Genomic DNA, 25,997 nt, shown 5'->3' on the forward strand with positions numbered 1-25,997 from the left:
TGGAAAATGAATTTCTATGAAAATTATGAGCGAGAGTCGGAAAATAACATTATTTTGTGTTAAATATTTGTGTGTATGTGTGATATGTGTTTTTATTCTGCACACTGCAAATCGCAAAAGGAAACATTCCTTATCAATAGATTGCTTTGATTCTAGGGAGGTCGGCTAAATTCACTGTTTGGAAAAGCACAGTCCTGCTTAGAAAATATCAATACCAAAATTTCACATTCAGTATTTTTGGACTTTGAAATGTTAATTATTACATTGTATTTCTCACAAGAGTATGTCCTAATTTATTTTGACACATTTAATGGGCATTTACTTAGAACATGTATCTCGATGCATGCTCATGTATTTTGTCCATCTCTGGCTGTTGCTTGGCGCGATGGCCTCTGTGAGATCACAGCCGCAGTGTCAGAAGCACAACAAGTGTTAAAAAAAAACAAAAAAAAACAACAACAACCCCAAGACCCTGGATATAGAATCTCGGGATTGTTTGAGTACACTTTACTTGAAACCACATTGTTGGGAGGTTTCTGGAACACAAGATAGTGCTGTTCTCAGAGAGAAACCTCTCTGGAGGTCAAGCCAGTGCCACAGTACAACCCTGACGACATAAATCACGGCATAAATGTAGTGTATGTTGTATGATTTCCATTTAACATCGAAAACAAGAAACCGGCGTTGAAAGCCCCTTTCACAATACCCATACGTGACAGTTTCGCCTACCACGCGCCACCCGAGTGGCGTGTTCAGGGACCTCCGGCGCAGAGACGGTGTCGTAGCCACCAGTTTATCGTAGAGAGTGGGCCGGCTGGAATGGACGTGGCGTTAAAAAAATACTCCTGCTGCCCGGGAGAGCAGAGGACGGCCGCCTCACCTCAGGAACAGCTCGAGCTGAGAGTAGAAGTAGCGTAGCAGCGCTCTCCGGGAGGTGACCTCGGCGTGACAGTCGTTTACCACGTGTCCCTGGTCGCTGAGGTACTCCCCGTTGATGCACTTGGTGCCTGTAGATAACGCCACCACCTGGGCCCGCCTCAGGTTGAGATCTGCTCAAAAGGACCAAACACACACACACACACACACACACACACACACACACACATTAGGATGAAATGAATTGACGATTGAAACGAGAATTTTCCAAACCAAACTCAATCCGGCCTAAATGACGGACTCGGTCATCAATGGACCGGTTCGGCCGGTCTAGCCGTACGCCATCCCCTCATCTGCTTGGCTCCGCTCACCGCTCGTCACCGCTACCCGCTGGAGGACCTGCCAGGGGGCGGGCGCGGTGCGTGAGCCGTTATCAGCCCCTGCCCAGATGGCACAGAGGCGACATAGCCCTGACACCTCCACTGATGGGGAGCGAAGAGGAGAAGAGAGGAGAGGAGAGGAGTGCGGGGAGGGGCAGCGGCGGTTTCGGGTCGGAGCACGGGGAGGGGTGGTGAAATGAGAAAAGGACGGGAACAGGAGTGTAGGGGAAAGGAGAATAAAAGACACAGGAGAGAACAGAAGAGGAAAGGCGCGGGAGGAGAGGGAGAGGGGTGGACGAGGGGAGCGGCTGTGATGTCACCCCAGACCCCACCCAAAGAACGGGTTCTCAAACGAAGATCATTTGAATTGAAGGCACTAACATTCTAACGCGCCTAGCAGGCTAATGCAGCACGGACTCCTTTGTGTCTCGTTCCGTTTCGGCCTAAATCACTCTTTCCTTGAAGGTATGTTTCCTGAGACTTGATAAAGGGGGAGGGGGGTGATCTCAATTGTCCACACGGCAACCACTCGTAGTAAGTGGAAAAATATTAAGGTTAGGTACAAATACACTCAAATGGCCCACAAAACTTGCATTTCTCTTCAAGTAACCTTTTAATGGAATGTTAACTGTAGCCACTGAGAAGGCTCCGGGGCCGGTTCATACCGAGGGTGGTACTCAGGGATTAAAGGCGGCAGAGCCAGAGGCGGTAGTTAACGGTTATCACATGCACTAATGGCAGGCTGAGGGTGCAGGATGTGGAAGTGGCCTTATTCAACCAAAACATTGGTGAAAGAGGGTGCCCACTTGATAACCTCCGTGAAATACGGCGGCACTTGTGGTGGCGGTGCTTGGTGTTAGCTCGGGCGCCATCTAAGCCATTTGGAGCTGATTTTACGGAGATTTGTGAGGGCACCGTGTGCCTTATATCAGATCCTGTGTCTTATCGTGAGGAAACATTCATTTCGCTTTCATATTTTTATAGAACATAGAGTATATTTGTAAAGAAAGCAATGTTGCTTTTGCTGAGTTTTGTTTGTTTATCTTCTTTCACATCCGTCTCTCCTCTTGACTTGACTTCCTCAACGCAACGACAGCAACTGTTCCGACTGCTCAGGTATCATCACTAACTTCTACGTCAGCCTCTGGCGGAGGTAGAGGCAGCAAATTATTTCTCACTTCCACTGGGAGAGATTCGGGGGGGAACTTGCAGGGATGAACATAGGTAGAGGAGGACTGGTAAACTAAAGGTCTGGCAATAGCAACATGCTGAGCATCTACGAGGGTGTTGGGGTTTCAGCTTAGGTGGTGACATTCCACTTCCCCACTCACTGCACTAACAAGGCGCTGACATAGTGCTGAGGTGGAGCCCGGTCACCGAAACAAGCTCTGCCTATGAAAAAAAACGTCGACTCACATACATACTACACTATTTTTGGGGGGTGGGGGATACAGAAAGAACTATACAAAGTTGAAGTCGAAATGATATAAGATAATACTCTTGGAGGTATTATATCCATTATTGCTTTGGAGACGCGAGTCAACCTGTTTTTACGGTACAGCAACAGTAATAATAACAAAAAGAGGAAGTCTATGTTCTATGAGATAAACAGTCAACAATGCCTGTGAGCAGCGCCCCACAATTCGGTGTTGGTGATAAAAGCAAGTTCAAAAAGGCAACACTCTGCTCCCCCTCCGCCCCCAACACACACACACACACACACACACACACACACACACACACACACACACACACACACACACACACACACACACACACACACAAACACATTCACACACTCCCTGTTCCACATTGCGATTGTTTAGATTAATTTTGCAGTGGATAATTTCTGCCATGCAGCTCGCCACCCCGCCATGAAATTGGCACCGAGGTGCCCCTCAGTTTGGAGGAGACAGGGGGGCGGTGGGGGATAAACAGGAGAGAGAGAGAGAGAGAGAGAGAGAGAGAGCGAGGGAGAGAGCGAGGGAGAGAGCGTGAGAGAGAGCGAGGGAGAGAGCGAGGGAGAGGTAGAGAGCCCCACAGGCAGTGCTGTTTTTAAACCAGGAATAATCAGATGCATCACAGGGATACAAAGGGAGCGGTTGGAGGGGAACAAGGTAGCGCAGTCAGCGGCCTCGGGCGGCGCTCATACAAAACCACATCTGTTGATTACTGGAAACTCGAGGAGTGTCGCACCCCGGGACGGCAGCGCTGTCAAAAAGCGGGCTCATCGCGGGCAACCACTCGCGTTCTTCCGTTTGAAAAAGATGCCCGCGCCAACCTCGATGCAGCGGCACACGTTCTACAGTAGAACATCCGCTTGACCCTCCGACTATCCAAAGAGGAGTGCGAATGAAAATAAACCACGAAAAGAGTCTGATCTGTAATCTATCCATGCAGGTATCGCCAAAATAAGAATTGACGTCATAAAAACGACTTGTGGACGTGTCACGCCCGCCCATGTTGACCAAATGGCTTCTCTTCGCCACGACGCAACCCGCTACATGACGCGGCACTGCAGCAGTCCGCGTGCCGGTCGATTACGCTGTTTATACAAAGGAATGGAGACATTTTCACAGGCATTTACATCCGTGTTGTGGATTCAGGGCGGCGGTTTCAGGAAAGCAAAGCACCTGCTTGTTGCACAGGTCACCGGTCATCGACTATAGATAGTACTGTAGATGTTCTAGGGCCCATCTTGAGGTAAGCCCAGCTACCTTCCACATATTCTCGCCTTCTTCAATTGTTGCAATTTCACATCTCCTCACGTGCCGACCTCCATGTGATTATAAATCTGTTATTCTGAACAAGCCAACATTACATTTAACCTTACTTTGAAGGGACGCTCACTCCCTCTCAGACAAGGTCTACGGCCGCCGGGGCTGCACACAAACGCACATCGATCACAGGATGTTCTTTCCATTGATTGTGATTAGGGCAGGATTCAAATCATCTCCACCATAGTTCCCTCCGCGGGCGACGGAAAATTCCTGAAGCTGAAGCGGGAAGAATCGTCATCATATGTAACCTACTGACGATCTGTCAGCAGCAGGCAGACGTGAAGACTGTCGAGGAGGTACGAGAAGATTAAAAGTAATGCCGGCGTTCGCCGGCAATGTCTTTCTGCTGCCACACATACAGGACACGTCTCTCCTGTAATATTTGAAGAAAGCTGTTATCTCGCTGGAGGTTTTTGTCGAAGGTAAAAAATTTGTGACGCCCCCAAAAGAGATAAGGGGCAGAGAAAATAGTTAAGGTGAGACAGAGCGAGAGAGAGAGAGAGAGAGAGAAGAGAGAGAGAGAGAGAGAGAGAGAGAGAGAGAGAGAGAGAGAGAGAGAGAGAGAGAGAGAAAAAAGTGGGATCCAGACCAAGTGGAGGCTCATAATGAACTCGTTTGAAACACCGTACTCTAATTTCTTCCGTTTGAGTCTCCGTGGAATTTCTCTCGGATTCCCATCGCCGCGGACTCAATAAGACAACCTCGGAGGAACTTCAAAAGATGGCCGTGCGGAGGGGCTGACGGGAGGCTTTTGGTACTTTGTCATGTGACCATTCCCTCCGAGCCACGAGGGGAGACTGATTCTTAATGTCCACAAGAACATCTGAACAGTGTTTGCCATCTCCCCGCGCCCAGCCCTCCCTCAGATCGATTCCAACGTGATTCTCCACGCCATCTGACAGGTGTGTCGGCGGTGTACTTTGGCGTCCCTCTCACCGCTTTGTCGGCCAGGCCGCCTGCTGGCGGGGCTAATCTGGCTCAGGTTGGGGCTAAACTGTCTCGGCGGGGCGGCGGGGCGGGTGGGGTTGTGCGGCTGTTTGGTGTCTGTCTGTTTGGTCTGTTAATCTGTCTGTCTCGCCCTGAAAGACCACCATTAATATTCCTAGAAGGGAGGCAGAGGCAGAAAGGGTGTGTCGGCATCTGTCTGTGTTTGTGTGTGTGTGTGTGTGTGTGTGCGTGCGCACGTGTGCGTGTGTGCTGGTGGTGGTGGTGGTGGGGTGTGGAGGGTTGAACTGAGCGGAGCAGAACTCTCGATGCCCCCGCTCGGTTTGGTGTCTGCCTGCATGGGCCCAGACGCTTAGACTGCCCCTGTGTCTGGATCTTTGAAGATAACGCTGCCTATTAATAAACAAACAGAAGCAATTACTCGGCGGCAGAGGAGAGGAGAGGGATTGGATTAGGTTGGGGCGAGCGGTGGTCTCACTGAAGTCTAAATTGATGAGCTGCAGCTCTCCAAAGACAGCTAAGATACCAATCCCTCCTCGCTGACCCCGGTGCCCCACCACCCCACAGGCCACATCCCCACCGACAGAGATAAAGCCTCTGCCCGTGTGACTCTGTGTGAGCGCGTGTGTGTGTGTGTGTATGTGTGTGTGGATTTGCAGAAGCTTGCCTGTGCTGGTCAGCGTGCGTTATCATGGGAATGCCTGTGTGTGTGTGTGTGTGTGTGTGTGTTAATTGACTCTATCATGACAACCTGTCAGAGTGAGTACGCTACAACAAATATTTTGTTACTCATCAGGCTAAGTATGCATCCGTTTCATTTGCAAGGATGTTTCCCATGGGTACCTGTTTTTTTATATATATATATTTTTTGTTTTTTTTTGTTTAGGAGCCTGCTTTGTCAAAAGTTTCGAGCACTGAGACCACCTAGCAAGGCAGTAACGCCTTTGACGCAGCCCTGTTCCTCAGGTTTCGATGTTGACATTATTCAATCTTGTGGTGCGACAGGCTCAACCGACACCAATCAAAGTCCTCATATATATACAGTCAGTGCTAGAACCAACCACAACTTGTTTATTTGGTTTTTTTTTTCATTGTCGCTAGAGTCCCACAGACTTATGGGATAACCCACGCTGACCAAGGAGTGACCTGATGTTTGCTTGAGATTTGGCCCAGGCAAGGACCCTCCCTAGGATGGACACTACGCCTCCTCGCCTCATGAGACAATCCCAAGTAGCATTGTTTCCTATTATTGTTACCTATCAAGGAGGCCTCCGAGCAAATGAGACAGGCCCAATAAATTCAGGCTTCCCAGTATTCCTCCCCTGAGCGTGCGAGTCGGCCGAGCTTCAGATTACGTTTTAAGATGATCTCATTAACATTCCCACAGCAGGAGAACCTGGAACTCCTCTCGAAGCAGCTTGAGCCCGGCAAGTCCGGCCCACGGCCCCCCGGATGACTGACACTCACCACCTGGCCTCATTCCCCTTCGAAACTTCGGCCATCGTCAATAATTTATCAGGGAGGCATGTATGCCCAGGGTACGAGAGGTTTTCGGTGTGTAGTGGCGTCTCCCTCTGTCTCGCCCTCCCTTGATTCATCACTTCCCTCTCCATTTAGGATTCCTGTCCATTCCCATGTCCTGCTCTCTGCATCTCTCCCTCCGTCTCCCTATACTTTCCCTACCTGCCTCCCCCGTCTCGTCTTCCACCGCCCGTCCACCCAGACTCTCGCTATATTGCACCGCTTCAATAATTCACAGTCATATATAAAAGTCGATGAAATTTGCCATACCTCGGGTCATTACGATGCCTGCCAGGGACTTGTGTCGTGCGTGCGCGGGGCTGCAGCCGCCCACCAGCGAACGGTACTTCTCCCTCACCAAGTGGAATATTGAATCGGCAAAGTCCTGAAAGACACAATGGCTCCATTAATATCGCTGGTCAGACGCCTGGCGGAGGCACAGAGAGCGGACATGCTTGGTATCGCCGCACATATTACAGTTTGGGCTCTTTCTTTTTGACTTACTCTGGGTGTTATTTCAAAGTCAACGATGTTTGATCGTCAAAGTACATTCAAAGATGAGGGGTGAGATAGTTCCATGTCGGAGAAGGTTTAAAGCAGCCTCACCAAAAGTTTGCAGGAATTGTGTCGACAACCTTGTACATGAAGACTACGTCTTTTAACAATCAAGAAAACTGTACTTTGTTTCATATTCTTCCCATTTTGCATTTAAAAATAGATGTGCAGAAAACCCAAACGAGGCGAGGAGACAAATGGAGCCAGAGGGGTTGTAGCAGCGTAATCGCAGGTATAGTTCATTGCATTAATTATGGGTATGTAATTACCAGTAAAGACAATGTATAGTTCATTCGCACATATTGTCTATTCTGGTGAACAGAACAGACCCCATATTAATGGACCCATTCAGGTTAATTAGTCAGATCAGGTCAATAATGAACCTTTTGTCATGGTGGAATGTGGTGTCAATAAATCTTTCCCTGTTATTTTTAGTTGTATCGTAATATCTAATGGGGTGTGTGACATATTGTTTTTTATTTAGTATTCATACTCTATTTCATATTTATATTATCATTATGATTAAGATAAGGCACTCTACTGATCCCTGGGGAAGATGCAGGTGTTACAGAACAGTACGAAATAGTTTGAGTTAGAGATAAAAATGAAAAGGAAACACACAATGAATAAAAAATATGGCGACAAAATTAACCTGTCAGCATGAGTAGATTAGCGAGTAGCGAGTATGTTGAATAAAAGTATGAACATTGTATAATAAAGAGCACTATAGTGGTAATAAGAATGACACTATAACAATAACAATGTGTCACAGGGTGATTGTTATTATTATTATTATTATTTATTCATTTTTTCAATCGCATTTATCATTATTATTATAATTTTGTATTATTATTATTATTATTATTATTATTATTATTATTATTATTGTGACAATAATAATAATACGAGAAATGGAACCACTATTTTCAGTTCAAAGCCATCGCCCCCCAGTGCCGTGATGAAAAGACGGGGCGTCTGAAATGGAAATGAGAGAAATGCCGCGATGCCAGCGTGGGAGAACTTCGGAGAACTGTTCCTCCACCTTCCATCCCTGCTGCTCATACATCCTCTCACCCCTCCTCCCCTCCCATCCGATCTGTCTTCTCGTATTTATCTTTACCTTCCTTCTCACACTCACACACAGTTTCACTTGCCTCTGGGAGAAATACACAGAATGTTTTTTTATTTATTTTTTGTACAATAGCCATGAGTGTTTGTTTGTTAATACCGAAGTGTATATTTGTTGTGTACTTTAAATTTTTGTTTTTTAGGCTTATTGTCAGTATTCTGTTTTAGTACTTAAGTTCCTCAAGTTTATGCCGCTTAAAATGTCTCAGGTTTATACTGCTTTATTAAAACATTTCAGGTTTATTTTCCATTATCCTGCCATATTTATTTTTTTATTTGTTAACAGTAAAATCTTAAAGGTTTAGGCTTAGCTAAGGCTTAGCTTTATTGCTTGATTTTACAAATTGCAGGTTTATTCTTCATTATCCTGCTTTATTTTATTGTGTACACTTCACTGTGAGGTTTATTGTATATTGTTTATTGTTTATCTATCTAATATCTTTCAAGCTCAGTGTGTACTATCTATCTATCTATCTATCTATCCATCTATCCATCTATCTATCTATCTATCTATCTAAAAGGTTTGATTGCGTCTGGAGCATCCGCGTGTCCTTACCGCACCACCCCCTATAGCTAAAAAGGACAATGGCAGATTCCCAAATCATGGACATGGCTGAGGGAGAGAGAGAGAGAGAGAGAGAAACTGAATTAGTGAGCATATTTCATTCCGTGGCCCTCGTCAGGGTTGTGAAATTCTCTCACAGTTGGAAGTGTTGTGCCGGGTGCTCACAGCTTGTGGGTGATGATGGGTGCCATGGTTGGTGTGTGTGTGTGTGTGTGTGTGTGTGTGTGTGTGTGTGTGTGTGTGTGTGTGTGTGTGTGTGTGTGTGTGTGTGTATACATCCCTGTGGCCACTGTAACACCAGTGCAGACAGGGTTTGAAATAGAATAGAAAAGAATAGAATTGGGGTTCTCAAACGTTTTTCAACCAAGGACCCCTTATATGACCCTTCTACATGTGGAAAAACACACACAATTCAAGGGAAATGTATTAGAAGTATTTGCATTTGCACCCTTTCAAGATACAGAATTAAATAAAAATGTATTCAGTGTCTAAAATGAGATAATTATATATGTAAATATTGCAAAAAAATATTATATTTCTAAAAATAGAAATAAATAGATAATAAGAGATAATAGACAATAAATATAAATAATAAAAATACAATTCATGGACCCTTGGCTAAGTGCCAGGGACCCCTGGGGGTCCGTGGACCTCACTTTGAGAAACACTGGAATAGAAAACTCTGAGGTCTTATTTTAGTGACGGGAGCAGTGTAAAACTTTCAGGAAGAAAAGATATTAATTGACTATTCTGAAAAGTTCCTGGAGATCGGCGTCGTCGAGGTGTCAAAACTATATGCACCCTCCTCACATGATTATCTTCTTTCTGCAACTTTAGCACCTCAACAGACACTGGTGAGGAGCTGCTGCGTTTGGTCCCTCAAGGCGCTCACACAGCTTCCTCCTTCCAGCAGCTTGAAGCAAGGTGACGACTGCGACTGGTGTCACTTCCTGGTGAGCGGGATATGTCTGAGCTCTAAAGTGCATTTAATGTTCAAGATATCTCAAGCTTTAGCTAATAATAGTATCAGACGTCGAAGCGTCTCCGCTTCATCTATTCATTGTGATTTGATTTTATCATTGTGACGATTGAGGCACATGTACCTCAGCACAGCGGTGTACAACCCCAGCGATTACAAGACACAGGAAACGCACACCGGGCTAGTCGCTTGCACCTGAAAGTGACATCCAATTAATTCTAACAGAATCCTGCTTGCCTTGGCAGCGTCAGCTGGAGTCGGTCACAATCTGAACCTGGGAGTCAAGTCCTCCATCCCCCTGAAAGGCCTTTTATTGATGACATTACAGAGGTGAGAGGAAGTGGCAGCAGGGAGTGGCCTCGAGAGCAAAGGTGGAATGGAACCTGGCACGTGGCCCGGATGATTTTTGATTTTTTTTTTCCCCCCCGCGCACCCCCCCTCCCACCGTACTTCTCCACCTCTTTCTCACCCCCGCTCACCTCGCCTTTGTTCTTCGTCCACCTTGCTGCTGGACTCTGCTTCCATCGAGTCTCTCCATCCTTATCCATATCAGCCCCATCGCCCCTTCCTCCCCTGCCCAGTGCCTTCAGCATCAATGAAACCAATCAGGCTCTGTCTCTCTGTGTTTCACTGCGTCACTTCAAATATCTCCTCCGTGTCCCACATATACAGACGGGTGACGAATTAAAGGAAAAACCTGAATAAACGAGTGGAAAAGCATAACAAATGCAGGTGCTCCCATACTGGTGAGGTGCACGATAGAATCAAGCAATGAGCATCCCCTCATGCTCTGTGGCTGAGCGGGCCCCAGTTGACCTTGGGTTTGGATCAGGACGGCAAGAAGAAAAGATCCAAGTGACTTTGGAAGAGGGTTCGTTATTGGGGCACGGATGGCAGCAGCCTCTGTACCAAAGACCGCTCAACTGGCTGGTGTTTCAATAGGAACAACGACTAAAGTGACATCTGCATTTAGATCGAAGGGAAAGGTGACCGACGGAATGTCAATGCAGGACGTGACGGGCAAGAACAGTTACGTTGACAGACAGAGAGGATTATCATAGTCGGGCTGCTGTGCATAAACGCCTCGCTGCAAAGACAGACGCATATCCGGGATGGTTGAGTGGCGCTGGTCCACAGAGGCGCGGAAAAAGGTGACATGGTCAGATGAGGCATCCTTCACCATATTCTCGACGAGTGGGCGAGTGCATGAGTAGCGTGCACCAAGAGAGCGGTTCAGGCCTGAATGCTTGACCCCTTATAGGGAGGGGGTCCGGTGCCTCTGTTATGCTGCTGGGGGGCGTTTTCCTGCCGTGGTTTGGGTCCACTTGTCCACTTCGGGGGACGAGTCACTGCAAATCAATACAAAGTTATTCTGAGTGATCGCTTTCATCCTACGATGAAGCAATTCTATTCGGATGGGCGTGGTCTCTGCCACCACCCACAGGGCACGAGAGGGTCACTGAATGGTTTGATGAAGATTACGTAAAAACTAATTGTATTATTAATTAATAATTTTATTATTTTATTATTAAAATTGTATTTTATTATTATTATTCAAATATATAATAACAAAATAATACCTCCGCAGTCACTGGATCTAAACCCAATTGAACACCTATGGGAGATTTTGGACCGGTGTGTTGGACGGCGCTCTCCACCTACATCGTTAAATCACCAAATGAGGGCATAGTTTTTGGAATCTTTAATCTCTTCTATCCCTCTTGTAGAGTTCCAGAGGCTGGTCGGACATATGCCAAGTCGCACTGAAGCCGTTCTGACGGCTCGTGGTGGCCCAGCACCTGCGAAGACACTTTATGTTGTTTTTTGACACCCATCTGTATGTCCTATATATAAATACATATTGATAGACTGTATGAAGAGTGTGTATACTGTATATATAGAGAGGGAGCAATCCAGGAGGTGCAGCGCACACATAGACACACACATAGACACACCTTCTATCTCTGACGGCCGAGCCCTCGGTGTGGGCCTAATGTGGCAGAACAACAAGGCCAAGGTTCCTGCTCCCAAGCACGACGGGACATTACCGCGACTTGTCGCTCGGCGAGATGAGGTCCGGCGTGGGACCGGGCGAGCTGGCAGGCCGGTGAACGATGAAGAAGATGATGAATGATAAAGAAAAAGATTAATACTGCCTCAGTTGGACTGATTTCTTTTAAACGGTTTAACATTTAGAGTCATTGCGCAGCTAATGTCAGGCGCCGCGCCGCCGGCCGAAGTGGGACTCTCATGTGGCTCTCATTCACCTTTGTAATAAATTGATTTAGCTCACGTGACGACATCACATCCATTTGCCAAACGGGAAGAAAAAGACCAGAAGAAAACATGAGCAGCGGCCGAGGTGCTTGGGCGACACGGACGGCGGAAAATTGTTTCTACCCAGAGTGCACTTCAGCGCGGGAAGAGCAAATAAGGATAAAGATCTTCAGCGCCATTCCGGACTGTTTTCCTCATTTACCCCTTCATCCTTATCTCTCCATCCCTCCCTCTTTTCCACGTCTCCAGCTCCCGCACCTCCACCCGCCGCCCTCCACTCCCCCACCTCCGCCCCTATCCCCCTCTGGCCGCACACACAGTTTCTGCGTCTGTCTCCAACGTAATGTGGAATGTCATCGTCAATCCTCCCATCGCTCCCTCTCTCTCTCTCTCTCCTTCTCCCTCTCTCTCTCTCTCTCTCTCTCTCTCGCTCTCTCTCCTTCTCCCTCTCTCTCTCTCTCTCTCTCTCTCTCACTCTCTCTCCTTCTCCCTCTCTCTCCTTCTCCCTCTCTCTCTCTCTTTCTCTGAAGTCAATATTGTGCCAGAAAACCCCAAATGTCAACGGGGAAATTTTCTCCGCTGACGCCTGACCCAGAAGGCTGTGCGTGCGTGACTGCAGGTGCACGCACGCGTTTTACTGCGCAAGCGCGTGTGTGTGTGCTCGTGTGTGTGTGCTTGTGTGTTTGTGCTCGTGTGTGCGCGCCTAGCGTGTGTTCGCATGCACACGCACGCGTATCGAAAGCGGCCGACAGTAGGGACTGGTAAATGGAATAATTGACTGTGCGGGGGAATATTATGTCGGGTGTAAGCTGCGAGGGCTCCAGAGGGAGGAGGGGGGAGGGAAGGAGGGAGGTTCGGCCGCGCAACAGGATTTGGTTTTTGTATCGACTGGAATGCCAGACTGCGACACAGATTATTATTACTATTATAAGTCCAACATGTCACTCTCACACGTCCGTCTACCCACAGTACGACATTTCGCACCGTGCCTCGACGGCTGTTAGAGTCGGCGTTAGATGCAAAGTGCGACAAGGGTTTATTTTCAGAGCTGTACTCCAGTTTGCTTTTCAAGGGTTTCTTCCTTGGTATTGGTATCATTCACTTTCAAGTATCGCCTTAACTCTGGGCTGGAGTTTCTTCTTCTTCCATTTGGTCACACCTGTGCACTCCAGCAAACCGAGGGGTGAACTCACAAAGAAAGGATTGCGGCCACTAATAGCACCATGAATTGCGCATCAGTCTATCAGTCTTAAATGAATATAACATTTTAAATAATTGGCGTAGAAATTTTAGAAATGATGACAGTTAATTTTATATTAATTGCTCTACCAAGTTCCGGTCCGCTACAGGCGAGGCCGTGGCCTGCGGAGCTCTCCATGGGTCTGATGTTCAATGCCATCTGTGTTTCCTTTCCAGTTTTGACCACTTTATCGCTATTCCCTATAACTTTTAGTTGTTTTTTTCAATATCTTTGGAGTTAAATAGTAATTATAGAACCGTTTTTGTCAACGTTTGTAATGCTCTTTTTTATAAAATGAATGATTCACAGTTCCACCAAGTTGCTTTTGGAGTGCGTTTTGAAAACCACCATGGACTGCTACCCGTTCCGCTACCTTCGGATGCCGTGACAGTAATAATAATAATAATAATAATAATAATAATAATAATAATAATAATAATAACAATAATAATAATAATAATAATAATAATAATAACATTAATAATAATAATAATAATAATAATGTCAAAATATTATTTACAGATCACTGGAAAGTCTGGGAGTGACACCCCAGCAGCGTTGACTTTTTTTGGTCTCGCACAGTTACCACAGAGAGTAATACCTCTCTCTAGTAAAACTCTAACTTTGTGTGGCTATTAGCGCCGGTGTTTGTGAATTTAACTGTTTTTGCAACGAAGCTGATTTGCATAGAAAAGGGCCAATTTTGCACCAAATGTATGCATAATACCTCAAATATGCGCACATAGCACCAGCGACAGACTATTTGCATTCCACCATTTGCTTTGTAAATTATTTGTATGTGTGTGTGTACTGTGTACATACAGCAGTTCTCCGCTGTAAAAAAAAAAAAATCACCATTGGAGCCATCAGATCAACTGATAAAAAAAAACAAAAAAAAAAACGCTCACATTTGTTCAACCTATGTATTATTTATTTTTTCGGTTTTCTCAGCGTAAATTTTGAACGTTAATTAAATGGATGGATTTAAATGGAGAAATCGCCCTAAAGATACAGTTTTAACAAATTGTATTATCTTTTCCAGTGCCTCGATTTGTTGAACCTCCATATTTTTTTCGTTTTCCTCCTCTTAAAATTTGAAACGTACTATCTCAATTTGAGGTCGAGAAAGCCTCAAAAATGATATATTTAAAAATATATACTGTATATATTTTGAGCTTAGTGTAGATGTTCAAGGTACACTCCTGTGTCAAAAGATACTTAAAATGTTCTCCATCTCAGGTCCCTAAATGTTAACGAAACATTGACTCAGTCAGTGGGGAAGGCTCTCTGATTCACAGAAAGTACCGAAATGTAGAACGGTAAAGCCTGCTTCACACTTAATAGACAAATGACAAGAACAAAGCGGAACTCTTACTAATAATTTTTTTGCACTCTGCAAACACTACACAAAGGCGTTTTTAAACTCTCGTTAAATGTCTCGATACATGTCAGGCTGAGCAAACTACTCGCTGTTGTTTTGGAAAAAAACAAGCTCTCCCGTTTCCCTGATATGTATTTTGTGACGCGAAACTCAGATGTCTAGTCGCACACCGACTCTCCGCGCGGCCACGCCGGTGATCCGGAAAGCATCTGCTGGCAGGGAGGCCTCTGCAAAAACTCGGGAGCCAAATTTGCGTGTACGTGCGCGTGAGTGGATGTCGAATCGATCGCTTGCTCTGAGAGAATGCCGCTGCCGTGTCACGAGTCGGGCGGGGGAAGAATGGCGGGTTTTGCCTCCCGCCAACATCCATGACAAGAGATACGCACACACACAGACGCACACGCGGAGACACGCTTCCCACCGGCGGCACTTATCACCCGCCTGCAGAGGCATAAAAATGGGGGCATGTCTTATATTTCTTTATGGAGGTATTTAACAATTCACTCTCCCAAGTTTTAATAGTGTCTCCCTTCTGTCGCTATATCTTCCCTCCCCTACTTTGCTCCATCTCTCACTCGTTCTCTCTCTCTCTCTCTCTCTCTCTCTCTCTCTCTCTCTCCTATTTCCACAAACCCCTGCCCCAGCTCTGAGCTTTTTGAAAGTGGATATCTATTCATTTGCCGGAGGCCTCTGGGACAGTGGTTGCCAACCCAGTTTTAACCTCTACTAGCGCAAAGCATTCCCAAAATGGTACAAAAGCTTAATATCCAAATAACCTATTTCAGAATCAGAATCAGAATCAGAATCAGAAATACTTTAATAATCCCAGGGGGAAATTACTTAAATTACTTACTTATTTGACCAATATGATAAAATATATATATTTGATTAATTATAATGCAGATTCATTTAAGAAAATAAATATTTTGTTTTTTAAATGTATTTTTTATATTCTATACATTTTATTATATTTTATTTTGTATTATCATATGATTTTTTTTTTGTTATATATATTTATCGGTAAATGACAAAACAGTTTTTAAAGTTATAAATATTGTGGTACATGCATTTATAGTTTTTTATTTTGTAAAAAAATATGTATTTAGTTTATTCACATTTTGGCTATTAAGTTTAAAGACTTTGTTTGTTCTATTTTTCACATAATTTCTTTAATTTGTTAAAAATGTCAGGTGGTAAAACTGTGGCTTAATTTCCCTTGTCTAAAACACAGTCACACTACCACCAAATTTTTTGACATTCAAGACACAAAACTCCCAAAATAAGTGAACTTTGAAAGAATTTGAAAGTGGTTTCAAATTAAGGACTTTATAGAGAGTGTTTTTTATTATTCATTTCTAGTTTATTTTAATGGTAATTGATTCGGACACAAAAAAGCAGGGGGTCTACAGGTCGCAGCCAGCCCTTGTGTTGGAGGTGTGTCACTTTACACACCAACCTCATGCCGATCACCCGGTTAAGTCAAATTATTTTTCTTCAGCCTTTGTTCTGGAATGTGAAAGAAGTCCTCGTCTCATATGACCACCCAGAAGCGCGACCTAGAAAAGGTCCAACGTTTGTTTCCTCTCTTCAGCACCTTGCCTCCAACTATGGCCAACCTTTCCCGGCACCGTGGCCAGATGGCCCTGCAGCCCATGGAGCAGATTTCTCTCAGTGTGTGTGCGCTCGTGTATGTCTGACAAACGTGTCCATCTGTGTGTGTGTATGCGTGCGTGTGTGTGCGTGTGTTTGTGTGTGTGTGTGTGTGTGTGTGTGTGTGTGTGTGTGGGCTTGTCAAACTTTCCGCCTCGCGTCGTGGGGCCATGTCAGTCACATCAGCCAAGCTGGATTTGCCGCACGTCCGTCATTGACAGAAGAAGGAATGTTTTTTTTCCTTCCCTTTCAAACCACATGCTTGATGTTTCCACGGGGGAACAAAGTCAGATGAAGGAACCGAAAGACAGAGAGTGACAGAGGATGTGGAATTGATCCGTTTTCCTTTTTACATGTCTTCATCCGGAGCTTGCCCCACCTCGTTTCGTTTGGTCTCGGCGAGAGGGAGAGAGATGGGATGTTTCTCTGCAGGTTTCCAGCAGCAGAGCAGAGCTCAAGCTGAGCTCCTTCATTAGTCTGGAAAGGTTGAGGCCGAGGCGGCCGATAAGCCCCGTGCACGCAGCGAGAATCCCCGTCCAGGATGAGTCGCTTCCTGGTGACGACGCTTCACTTAGAACCTGATCGCTATCGCTTTTTCCCCTCTTCACTTATCTCTTTGGACACGTCCTCTCCCTCTGGGCGGTGAGGAGTGGTTTGTAGAACATCGACATTGGTGACATTGTCCCCGCGTGGCTGGGCAGTATCACACAGAAGGGAAACACAATTTCTGAAGATATTGAAACCAGACACGATACAATGACTATTGCACTGCCATGAAAGGGGGAAAATACTGAAGAACGCCATGTTTTTATCTCAGCACAGTGATCATTTGTTTAATATTAAATCCAATGCAGATTAGCACCATTGAACCATCCCCCATTCTATCATGTACAATATGTGCGTTCTTATAACTCCATATTGTCAAACTACGATAAAAAGCCAGACTCCAACTTTGGCCGAAATCCCCGGATTTGATAGCATCTGCTCGGAGCCAATAATGCTCTTAGCCTAACTCCAAACATTAATTTTCTGAATCAAATCCATATATTCCAGCCAAAAGCGGACCCCAAATCTATTGAGTTGTGACCACCAACCGCAGATGTCAAGCTACAGTGACTCTGCAACTCATTATCAGTCTAAATTCCCCTCATCTGATCAAACAAACGTGGCCGGTTTAGGACATAAATGCCGCTATCGGGCCTGGTACATCTGTGTTTGTGCCGGGCTGTAATTTGGAAAGTTGGGCGGGCGTCAAAAACGGGGTCCTCCGTCACCGACCTCCACGGCGGCTTTTTGCTTGGTTCACCTGAACGCTGTCGCTTCTGCTGATTCTGGTCCATGTGCTTAACTTTTTAACCAACACTTTTTTATTTTTGGGAGGGCTATTTGTATATAAATGTTTGGCTATTTGTATTTGGCTATTTTTTTTATTTACACTTAATATTTTTATTGTATTTTATTTAAATTTTTTCCGTCTGTGAAGTTGGTTTTTTTATCTTTTGTTTTTTATATCTTCAATTATTTTTACTTTATTTCACTTTTTATTCCATTTTATTTTATTATTATTCATATACTGCATTTTCTTTCCAGACTGTTACGTTTTGGAATTCATTTATTTTACCCCAATTGTGAATCCATGCACCACGCCTCACCAGAACAAATTCCTAGTATATGTAAATGTGATTGTAAATGTGATATGTAAATTCTGATTCGAAACTAGATATACCATCTGAACCTGAAGGTTTTTCTTTCATTCTCCGAGCGGTAAAAGTTGAAAAAAAAAAAAAGAAAAGCGGCGCGCGAGTGAAACATCCAATCTTGATTTATTTTTCAGTTAAGAATGTTTAATCTGTTATAACTGCCGCTCTATTCCTGGGTCTCCCTTTGAGATACACAGATGTATACACCCCCCCCCCCCCCCCCAAAAAAGGGAGCAGATATAGTTTTGGGGGGAGATAAAAAAAAAAAAGAAAAAAAAAAAAGAAAGAAGAGAGCGCGTCTAAGTCGTTCCGGTATCAATCCCCTCTGATTAAGCTCCCTGCCAGAGATAAAAGCAGCGATATGGTTGAAACGACTTAATAATGTCAGGCACGGTGTAAAACACACACCAGCGGCTTCATACATTATGCACCAGAGGCCAGCAGAGGGACTCCCGCGAAAAGATAACATGACCTCCCCCTACCCCCGAGAGAACCAGGGAGGGAGAGTCGGAGAGGGACTCAAAGTGGGAAAGGAGAAGGGGGAGGAAGAAGGGTGGAGAGAGGGGGAGCGATGCCGGGGAGAAAGAAAGGAGGACGAGGGGAGCGAGAGGGCGGAGGGCGGTATCAGAGGAACGCGGGCGGAGGTGCTGAGACGGAGCGACGGCGGGAGAGAGGGAGCCGGGAAAGGGGAGGGTAGAAAGAGAGAGGGCAGGGCGGCGGGAAGAGGGAGGGCGAGGGGGTCGGGCCGGGAGGATCTAACAGGAGTCTATCATCTGGTTGAGTGAGGTGGGGCGGCGAGGGGTTCACTACTCCCCAAGGCCCCGAGAGGGCTGTTTCACACGGCTGCCATTAATCCGCCCACGGTTCAGCAGAGAACGAGCGAGCGAGCGAGAGAGGGAGAGGGAGAGAGAGAGAGACGGATCTGTGTCTTCTCCCGGCGTCAGACGTAAGGACAGGAGAGCAGTTTGGTTAGCGGCGGTTCTTCCGAGGCTCGGGAAGTTTCCTTCACAAGCGTATCCCCCGGGGTGGGAAACGGCGACCCGGGCCCTGCGAATTCCGTCCGGGGGGGAAGGAGTGCGTCCGTGTGTGATGTCGTTCCCCCCCCCCCCCCCGCGTACGAGGTCAAAGGAGCCGAGCCGCCCGATCGGCGCCCGTCTGGGCCCGGAGAATGGCCAGCCTTCCAGTTACCTTCCCCCCCGCCCCGTCACGCCCGCCCACCTGCCTGAGCCTCGGAATGGCGGCTGTTTGTGCCGCCTCTCCTCCTGTGACGCGCGCTGCCCGGGTGCCGGTTTGGACGGGAAACCGAAGCCAGGGAAGCGTGGCAGCGGCCGTGGAAATTCACGAGACGGCCGCGGTAACGGCCGTGTAAATTGTCAATCAAACACGCAACAGTGAGCCAGGTCCCAAAGCGTCGTACATTATTTTGCCATTCAAATGTATTTAGCATTTACTATTAGATATTTTGTTTATGTTCATGAATTTTCTTCATAACAAAACATATTTAAATATGTAAAAAATATTGAGAGAAAACACTCCAGTGCTCAGGTTCCCAAACTGGGGTTCAAAGCCCCCTAGGGGCCATGTGTGAATTGCATTGGGTCAGCAGCATTTTTTTTGTTTATTTGTTGGTTACGGACAGACAGATAGACAGACAGACAGACAGACAGACAGACAGACAGACAGACAGACAGACAGATAGATAGATAGATAGACAGACAGACATACAGACAGACAGACAGATTGACAGATAGATAGATAGATAGATAGATAGATAGATAGATAGATAGATAGATAGATAGACAGACAGACAGACAGACAGACAGATAGACAGACAGACAGACAGACAGACAGACAGACAGACAGACAGACAGACAGACAGACAGACAGACAGACAGACAGACAGACAGATAGATAGATAGATTGATAGATAGATAGATAGATAGATAGATTGATAGATAGATAGATAGATTGATAGATAGATAGATAGATAGATAGACAGACAGACAGACAGACAGATAGATAGATAGACAGACAGACAGACAGATAGATAGATAGATAGATAGATAGATAGATAGATAGATAGATAGATAGATAGATAGATAGATAGATAGATAGATGGATGGATAGACAGACAATTTTGGGAAGTATGGGATCCCCTGCTCTAGTGTACCGAAACACAATGCAATAAAACATAAAACAGTGGGAACAGAACAGCATCAGAGCAAAAGTTTATCAATCAATGTGAACGAATGGAAACACCGGTTAGCAGGTAGAGAACTGAGGTAGATTTATCTCCCGGCCCGTGATGGAGAGCGGGGCAGGCTGTGTGTCATGTCTCCGGGAGCCGCTGTGAACCCCCAGCCCCCTACGGCCAGCCATACATCATCAGGTATTGATATGGTTCCTCCACAGCGCCACGCCTGACATTTGATTCATGGCTCTGGGTGCTATGTGTGTGTGCGTGTGTCTGTGTGTTTTTGTTTTTTGTTTTTTTAAATTCCTTACAGTCAACAAGGGATTAGTGTGAAATGTCAACGTTGCGTCGGTTTGTGGCGTGTGAGTGACAGAGGGAAAATTGGTAAAAGAAAAACTAATAAATAACACTGCCAACTGGCGCAGGTAACTTCGTCTTGTGCTCATGGTTACTACTGGTCACACCGTCACTGAGTGTCGGCGTTTATGTGTACAAGGTTCATTCTGCGATTACAAAATGAAATTCAAGGACTTTCAAGTGCTTTTTAAGCACATTTCTTTTAATCTTTCACGCAAAACAAATACAATACATTTTCAATGTAATTTTCATTAATTAAGATATGATATAAACTTAGTCTCATTGTCTATTATTTATATTAGTATATATAGTATATATATATATATATATATATATTATATTATATATGTATATTTATTTATTATATATCTTATTGGCATCTACCCAGTGAGTTTTCAAGCACTTCAGGACATAAGGGGCTATTTTCAAGTTGTTCCATTAATAACATTTCTGAGGCTGAAATTCAAGCACCTCAAGGACCTGGTATAAATCCTGTGTGTCTGTCTGCGTGACGGCCGAGGGATCCATTTTGTGCTAAAGTCCGCGGAGGCTTAATTTGCTGAACCGGGGGACGCTGGCAGCGTAAGTTAACCCCCAACATATCAAAGGGAAGAGCAAATCAGTGGCGTCTCGACTGATGAATGTGACTTCGGAGCCTTTAGAAATCCCCGACAGAACAGGCTTTAAAGAAGAAAAAAAAAAGAGAAGAGTGCACGACCCCCCGCCGAGCTCACATGCGGCCGTCTCCCGCACTGTGCTATAATATGCACTTCTCAGCCCGCGACTGAAATGAATGTAAATAAGCGTGCGAGAGAGCCTTTTTGAGTGCGCGAGAGAGAAATCGGCCCCGTGGCCTCTGCTCCTTTAGCGTTTACCCTCCCCCCAAAAAAATAAATAAAATACAAATAAAATAAAATAAATAAATAAATAATAATAATAAATAAATCCACCACGTGGCGTTTGCAAGGTAAGCAGAATGGCGGCTGCTCGGTAACAAATGCACAGTGCTCCCTTTTGTCACCGATTCTTCCCTTTCCAGCAACCTTTTGAGCGTGTGCACTGAGACGTGTGCACACGAAATGAAACGCCCGCGCGCACACACACACACACACGCACGCACGCACGCACGCACGCATGCACGCACGCACGCACACACATTTCAAACGACTGCCGGCAGAGTAAATACAGAGCTCAAGCAAAAGAGACACTGGAGCTGTTTCCCTAATGCTTGCATGTGCGCGTAAGTGCGTCTGTACTTTTAAGTCTGTGTTTCCCTTTTGCAAATGACACACCAGTCCTCGAACCAACTGATGTGTCAGAGCAAGTTCCTTCCGTAATGAATGCATGTCAAGCTACTAACAGCACAGTGCGGAGATTTAGCCCTGCCTTTCGCTCTGTCGAGCGTGTGAGCGTTTGTGTGTGTGTGTGTGTGTGCGTGTGTGTGTGTGTGTGTGTGTGTGTGTGTGTGTGTGTGTGTGTGTGTGTGTGTGTGTGTGTGCGGGTGGGCGCGCACGTCCCATTTGTTTTCGCTTGTCCCTTTCTTTGCTGATAATGTGTGGTACGTATAGTTTATGTTGGTGGGTGAGCGAGCTGGGGACGGATACGGAAACAGAAGCGGAGAATTAGAACATTGACAGGCATGGGAAGAGAGAGAATAACTGTAAGATGATGGGAGAAAAACAAGCTGATAGAGAGAGAGAGAGAGAGAGAGAGCCGTGATCGACTGCTGCAGAAAGAAATCGAGCAACATGGAGAGAGAGAAGCGTTTTTCTTTGGGAGACGGGGGTTGGAGGGGGTGACGGTGTCTCCAACTCCTCCACCCCTCGATGTGTTTCCCGCTCCAGTTGGTAAGATTAACCCTCGGTTAAGACACTGAGCCGAAGCAAAACATGTTGGTGGAGGAGCGGAAAAAAGAGAGAGAAAGAGAGAGGAGGAGAGGGGGATGAGAGAGCTCTCCGTGGTTGGTCAGCGTGCATCGCCGGCGATGTGGAGAGCTGATATATGCACATGCATGAATACCTGTGCACCGCGATGGCCACCCTGACCTGCGTCCGGATGAAAGCACCGGAGATTCCCACATGCGTAAGGCACGCGAGGCTGCGGCATCCGCACGTACATCTCTCTGCTGACGCTGATGGGGAGATGGTGTAGCAAATAAAAAGGATCACACTGTATAAATAGAAGGTATGGAACAATTAAGTAACTCCGGCAAAAAAATATCCGTGTGTGTGCGCTGGGATGTGGGTTTTACCTATTGCTCCTCGATTACTCTCGTGACCAACAGGTGTACGGCCACCATGGTCCCGGGCCCAGTTACCCCGACCCAAGACAGGGGTGGCTGCTTCAACCACACCACCCCTACACCACGATCCGTTACCGTGGTCGTCAGTGGGACCAGGAGATCATTTTTTGAGGTTTCTCACCACATTGTCACCATCATCTTCTCTGATAATAATTAAATTAATACATTATTTTGTTATTTGTGATTTTTTTGGGGGTTTGTTTTGTGATCAGATATTTGAAATTGTGACTAACAGCTGATTTAGTTATAAAATCAAACTACTACGTGTAAGGCGACGAAGCACCATAAGCGTGGTTATTGGCCTTCTTGCTTTGGGCCCCGTACGTATCTCTGCCACATTTCCTCCGCATTTAAGCTTTCGATTTGGTAGCGAAATCACCATCGGGTTGGACATTACAGAATGTGAATTATAGCACATCCGTCGGGATCGAGACGTCATTTTTTATTGTAATTATTTTTTATATTTGCCTCGAAAAGTAGGATGAGTCGCGCGGTAAAAATTTTAGCAAAAAAATAAGATGTGCAATTACAGCAAAAGAGGGCGGCGCTGCTGGAAGGCTATTTCCGCAGACACCGCAGAGGAGATACCGGCGTAGCGAACGCCGAACCACGTCTCAGGCTTTTCGTGTACGACGGCGCGATCTCATTTTGGAGCTGTATGTCCTCGCCTCTCCAGCAGGGGGAGTAACCCCTGAGTTCATCGTATCAAGCGGAGGGCGGCGCGGCGTGAAGCCGGAGCAGAGAGACGGAATCCAAAGTGAGTGAGAATACATTTATTATGAACCAGCTGAAGCAAAACAAGATGATAAGGATGGAGGTCTTCGCTCCGAATCTGAAGGTCAATGCGAGGGGGGGGGGTGCAGCAAAGTGGTGCGCAACAAAGCCAGGGGCCGTCTCAAAAGCGATGTTTGTAATTCTCGCAGTCAGGTGCAAGGGTACTCAAGTAAATAGGTAAAATTCTATAAAAATCCAATATAAATGAAAGTTATCGGTTGGACAGCTGATGTAGGAGCAAGAAGTTACCTTGAGGCTTATTTGAGGGCTTGATTTTACCTTCGCCCAAAATGGACACGGATGCGTTCCACAAACGCTAGAAATGTAAAAAGGGTAGAAAAAAAAAAAAGACGCAGATTTTCCGCAGGACTCCTTGATTTTCAGAACAGCGGCGAAAGAATACATTTAGCTCGGAAGCGGGGAATAGCCGCTCAGAATAGCCGCTTCCCGAGTTCCGCGGAATGCGGTGTTCCCATGGCACCCATCGCGAAATACTGCTGCCAAACAAAGTCAGTTGCTTGGCAACCTTAAAGTCTGGATTGCGTTTAAGTGACTTCGTTGACGTTTTCTGGCAAACTCTTGTATTAATCCGTTTTCAATCTGTTCTGTTCTTTGCATACTGATCAACATGTGAATTCCGCGTGGACACAAAATCTGCGAGGTGACATATGAAGCTGACAACACCGACACCACACGGACGGTACGCGGAGGCAGGGAGTAACATTTGGCCTTAACAGTAGCACGGAGCAGTGAGATATGGCGCTTCGATAAAACGAAAGACCGCAGGTACCTCCTTTGTTATTATTATTATTATTATTATTGTCTTTAAAAACATCAGCCAGATATTCCTGTGTGTGTACGTGTGTTCTTGAGGAATCAGTCAGAGGTTTTCAGAAGCTCACACGACTGAGAACATTTCAGCGGTCACCGTCCGGCTCTTGGCCAGGTGTGACGGCCATCTTGCAATTTCTCTTGATTTTCATTTAAAGGGGCTCCAGCTGCCGCGTCGAGCTATTTTCCTCATTCCCGCCGCTTAAAAATACGGCGCCAAACCCGTATTTCATTCGACGTAACTGACTCTCCCAAAGCTCCGTCACTACTCTCTGTGTAGCCAATTGAACGGCTAATCATCCCCCGCCGCCCGGAGGCCTCGGTGCCAAAGCTCAGACTGTGAAATTGTCTTAATGTATGTCTCCGCCGTCCCCGGGGGGACGACGCGAATGAGTGGTGCGAATATTTTCAAAGGAGTAATTTGACTCTTATTTTCGTCGGGGGCGAGCCGGCCTGACTCACGGCGACCCGGCGACGATCTGCATGCGGGGCGCTTCGGCGCATCCTGACATTGAGAGGTCACCACCGGATACTAACCTCGGAGGCAGCGGCGGCACAGCGGGCCTTAACGGGGGCCGCTCCGGGTCAGAGACGGTCGGACGAGCGACCCGAAACGGCAATTTTCGCTCTTGTTTAGGCCGAGGCGACCGCAATAAATAAATCAACTAATCAGGGGGAATCGGAGTAAGGTCGAGTTCAGCGAGAGTTCAGCTGTATATATTTTGCACATTTACCCCTAATTCGCTGAGCTCGGCCGTGGCGAATGGAATCTCATGCCTGAAGAAACGCCGCGGTGCTATAATGCGCCGGCGCCCGCATCGCGCCGTACCCCTGCATCTGGGGTGAGTATGAAAACACAGTCACCCCATCATGTAAACATTATGCATTACATATATGACCTCTGCCTTCCCCTCCCGCGGCCCCCGGTGGGAAAACATAAAAATACATGAAGACGGGGCGCGGGCATCATCCATAACCCAGTGTGGACAGTGGTTTGAGGCGTTAACTAACTAGCTATTGTATACTCATGGGCAGGCGGGCTGAAATATGAGGGCCGCAGACGGGAGGACTTCCCGGAATGCTAAACTCCCCCCTCTCTCTCTCTCTCTCCCTCTCTCTCTCTCTCTCTCTTTCGCTCTCCCCCATCTCTCCCTGTCTTTCCCCCACGGTGCCCTGCAACCAATCTGACGCCTAATTAATCCTGAAGGTCTTTTGTTCCGCTGGGGCCCCCCACCCCCCCTCTGCACCCCCACTCTCTCTCTCCCCCTCCCCTCCCCTCACCCTGCACATCATCCATCCACCCCCACCCCTCCCCCAGACCAGGCCCGTTACCCCCGGGCCTCGGTGCTCTGTTTGTGTGCCCCGCTCGCCTTCCTCCCTCGGTCACACCTCCCCACCCCCCCGAGGGCGGGGCAGAGGTAACAGCTGTTTGTCGCTGTTCACATTCTTATGTTGATATGTTGATTATTCTTGCTCTAGTTACATTATCCTCGTCGTGTTATAATAAGCAACCGCACGTGTGTACGTCTAGGGCTGTTGCATTGTTGAATGCGAACGGTTTC

At 46.4% G+C, this 25,997-nt stretch overlaps 1 protein-coding gene across 1 annotated transcript in view; it reads right to left on the reverse strand.

Annotated features, from left to right (window-relative positions):
• adarb2 (adenosine deaminase RNA specific B2 (inactive)) overlaps positions 1–25,997 on the reverse strand; it is a gene marked incomplete at both ends in the record, with an annotated part of 152,711 nt that overhangs the window by 18,700 nt on the left and 108,014 nt on the right. Inside the window, 2 exon segments of the mRNA XM_080020372.1 lie at positions 881–1,049; positions 6,773–6,887. Of these exon segments, the coding sequence (XP_079876498.1) occupies positions 881–1,049; positions 6,773–6,887 (284 nt within the window).

This window comes from Zeus faber (assembly GCF_960531495.2).
Source record: "Zeus faber genome assembly, chromosome: 19".
Lineage (NCBI taxonomy): Eukaryota > Metazoa > Chordata > Actinopteri > Zeiformes > Zeidae > Zeus > Zeus faber.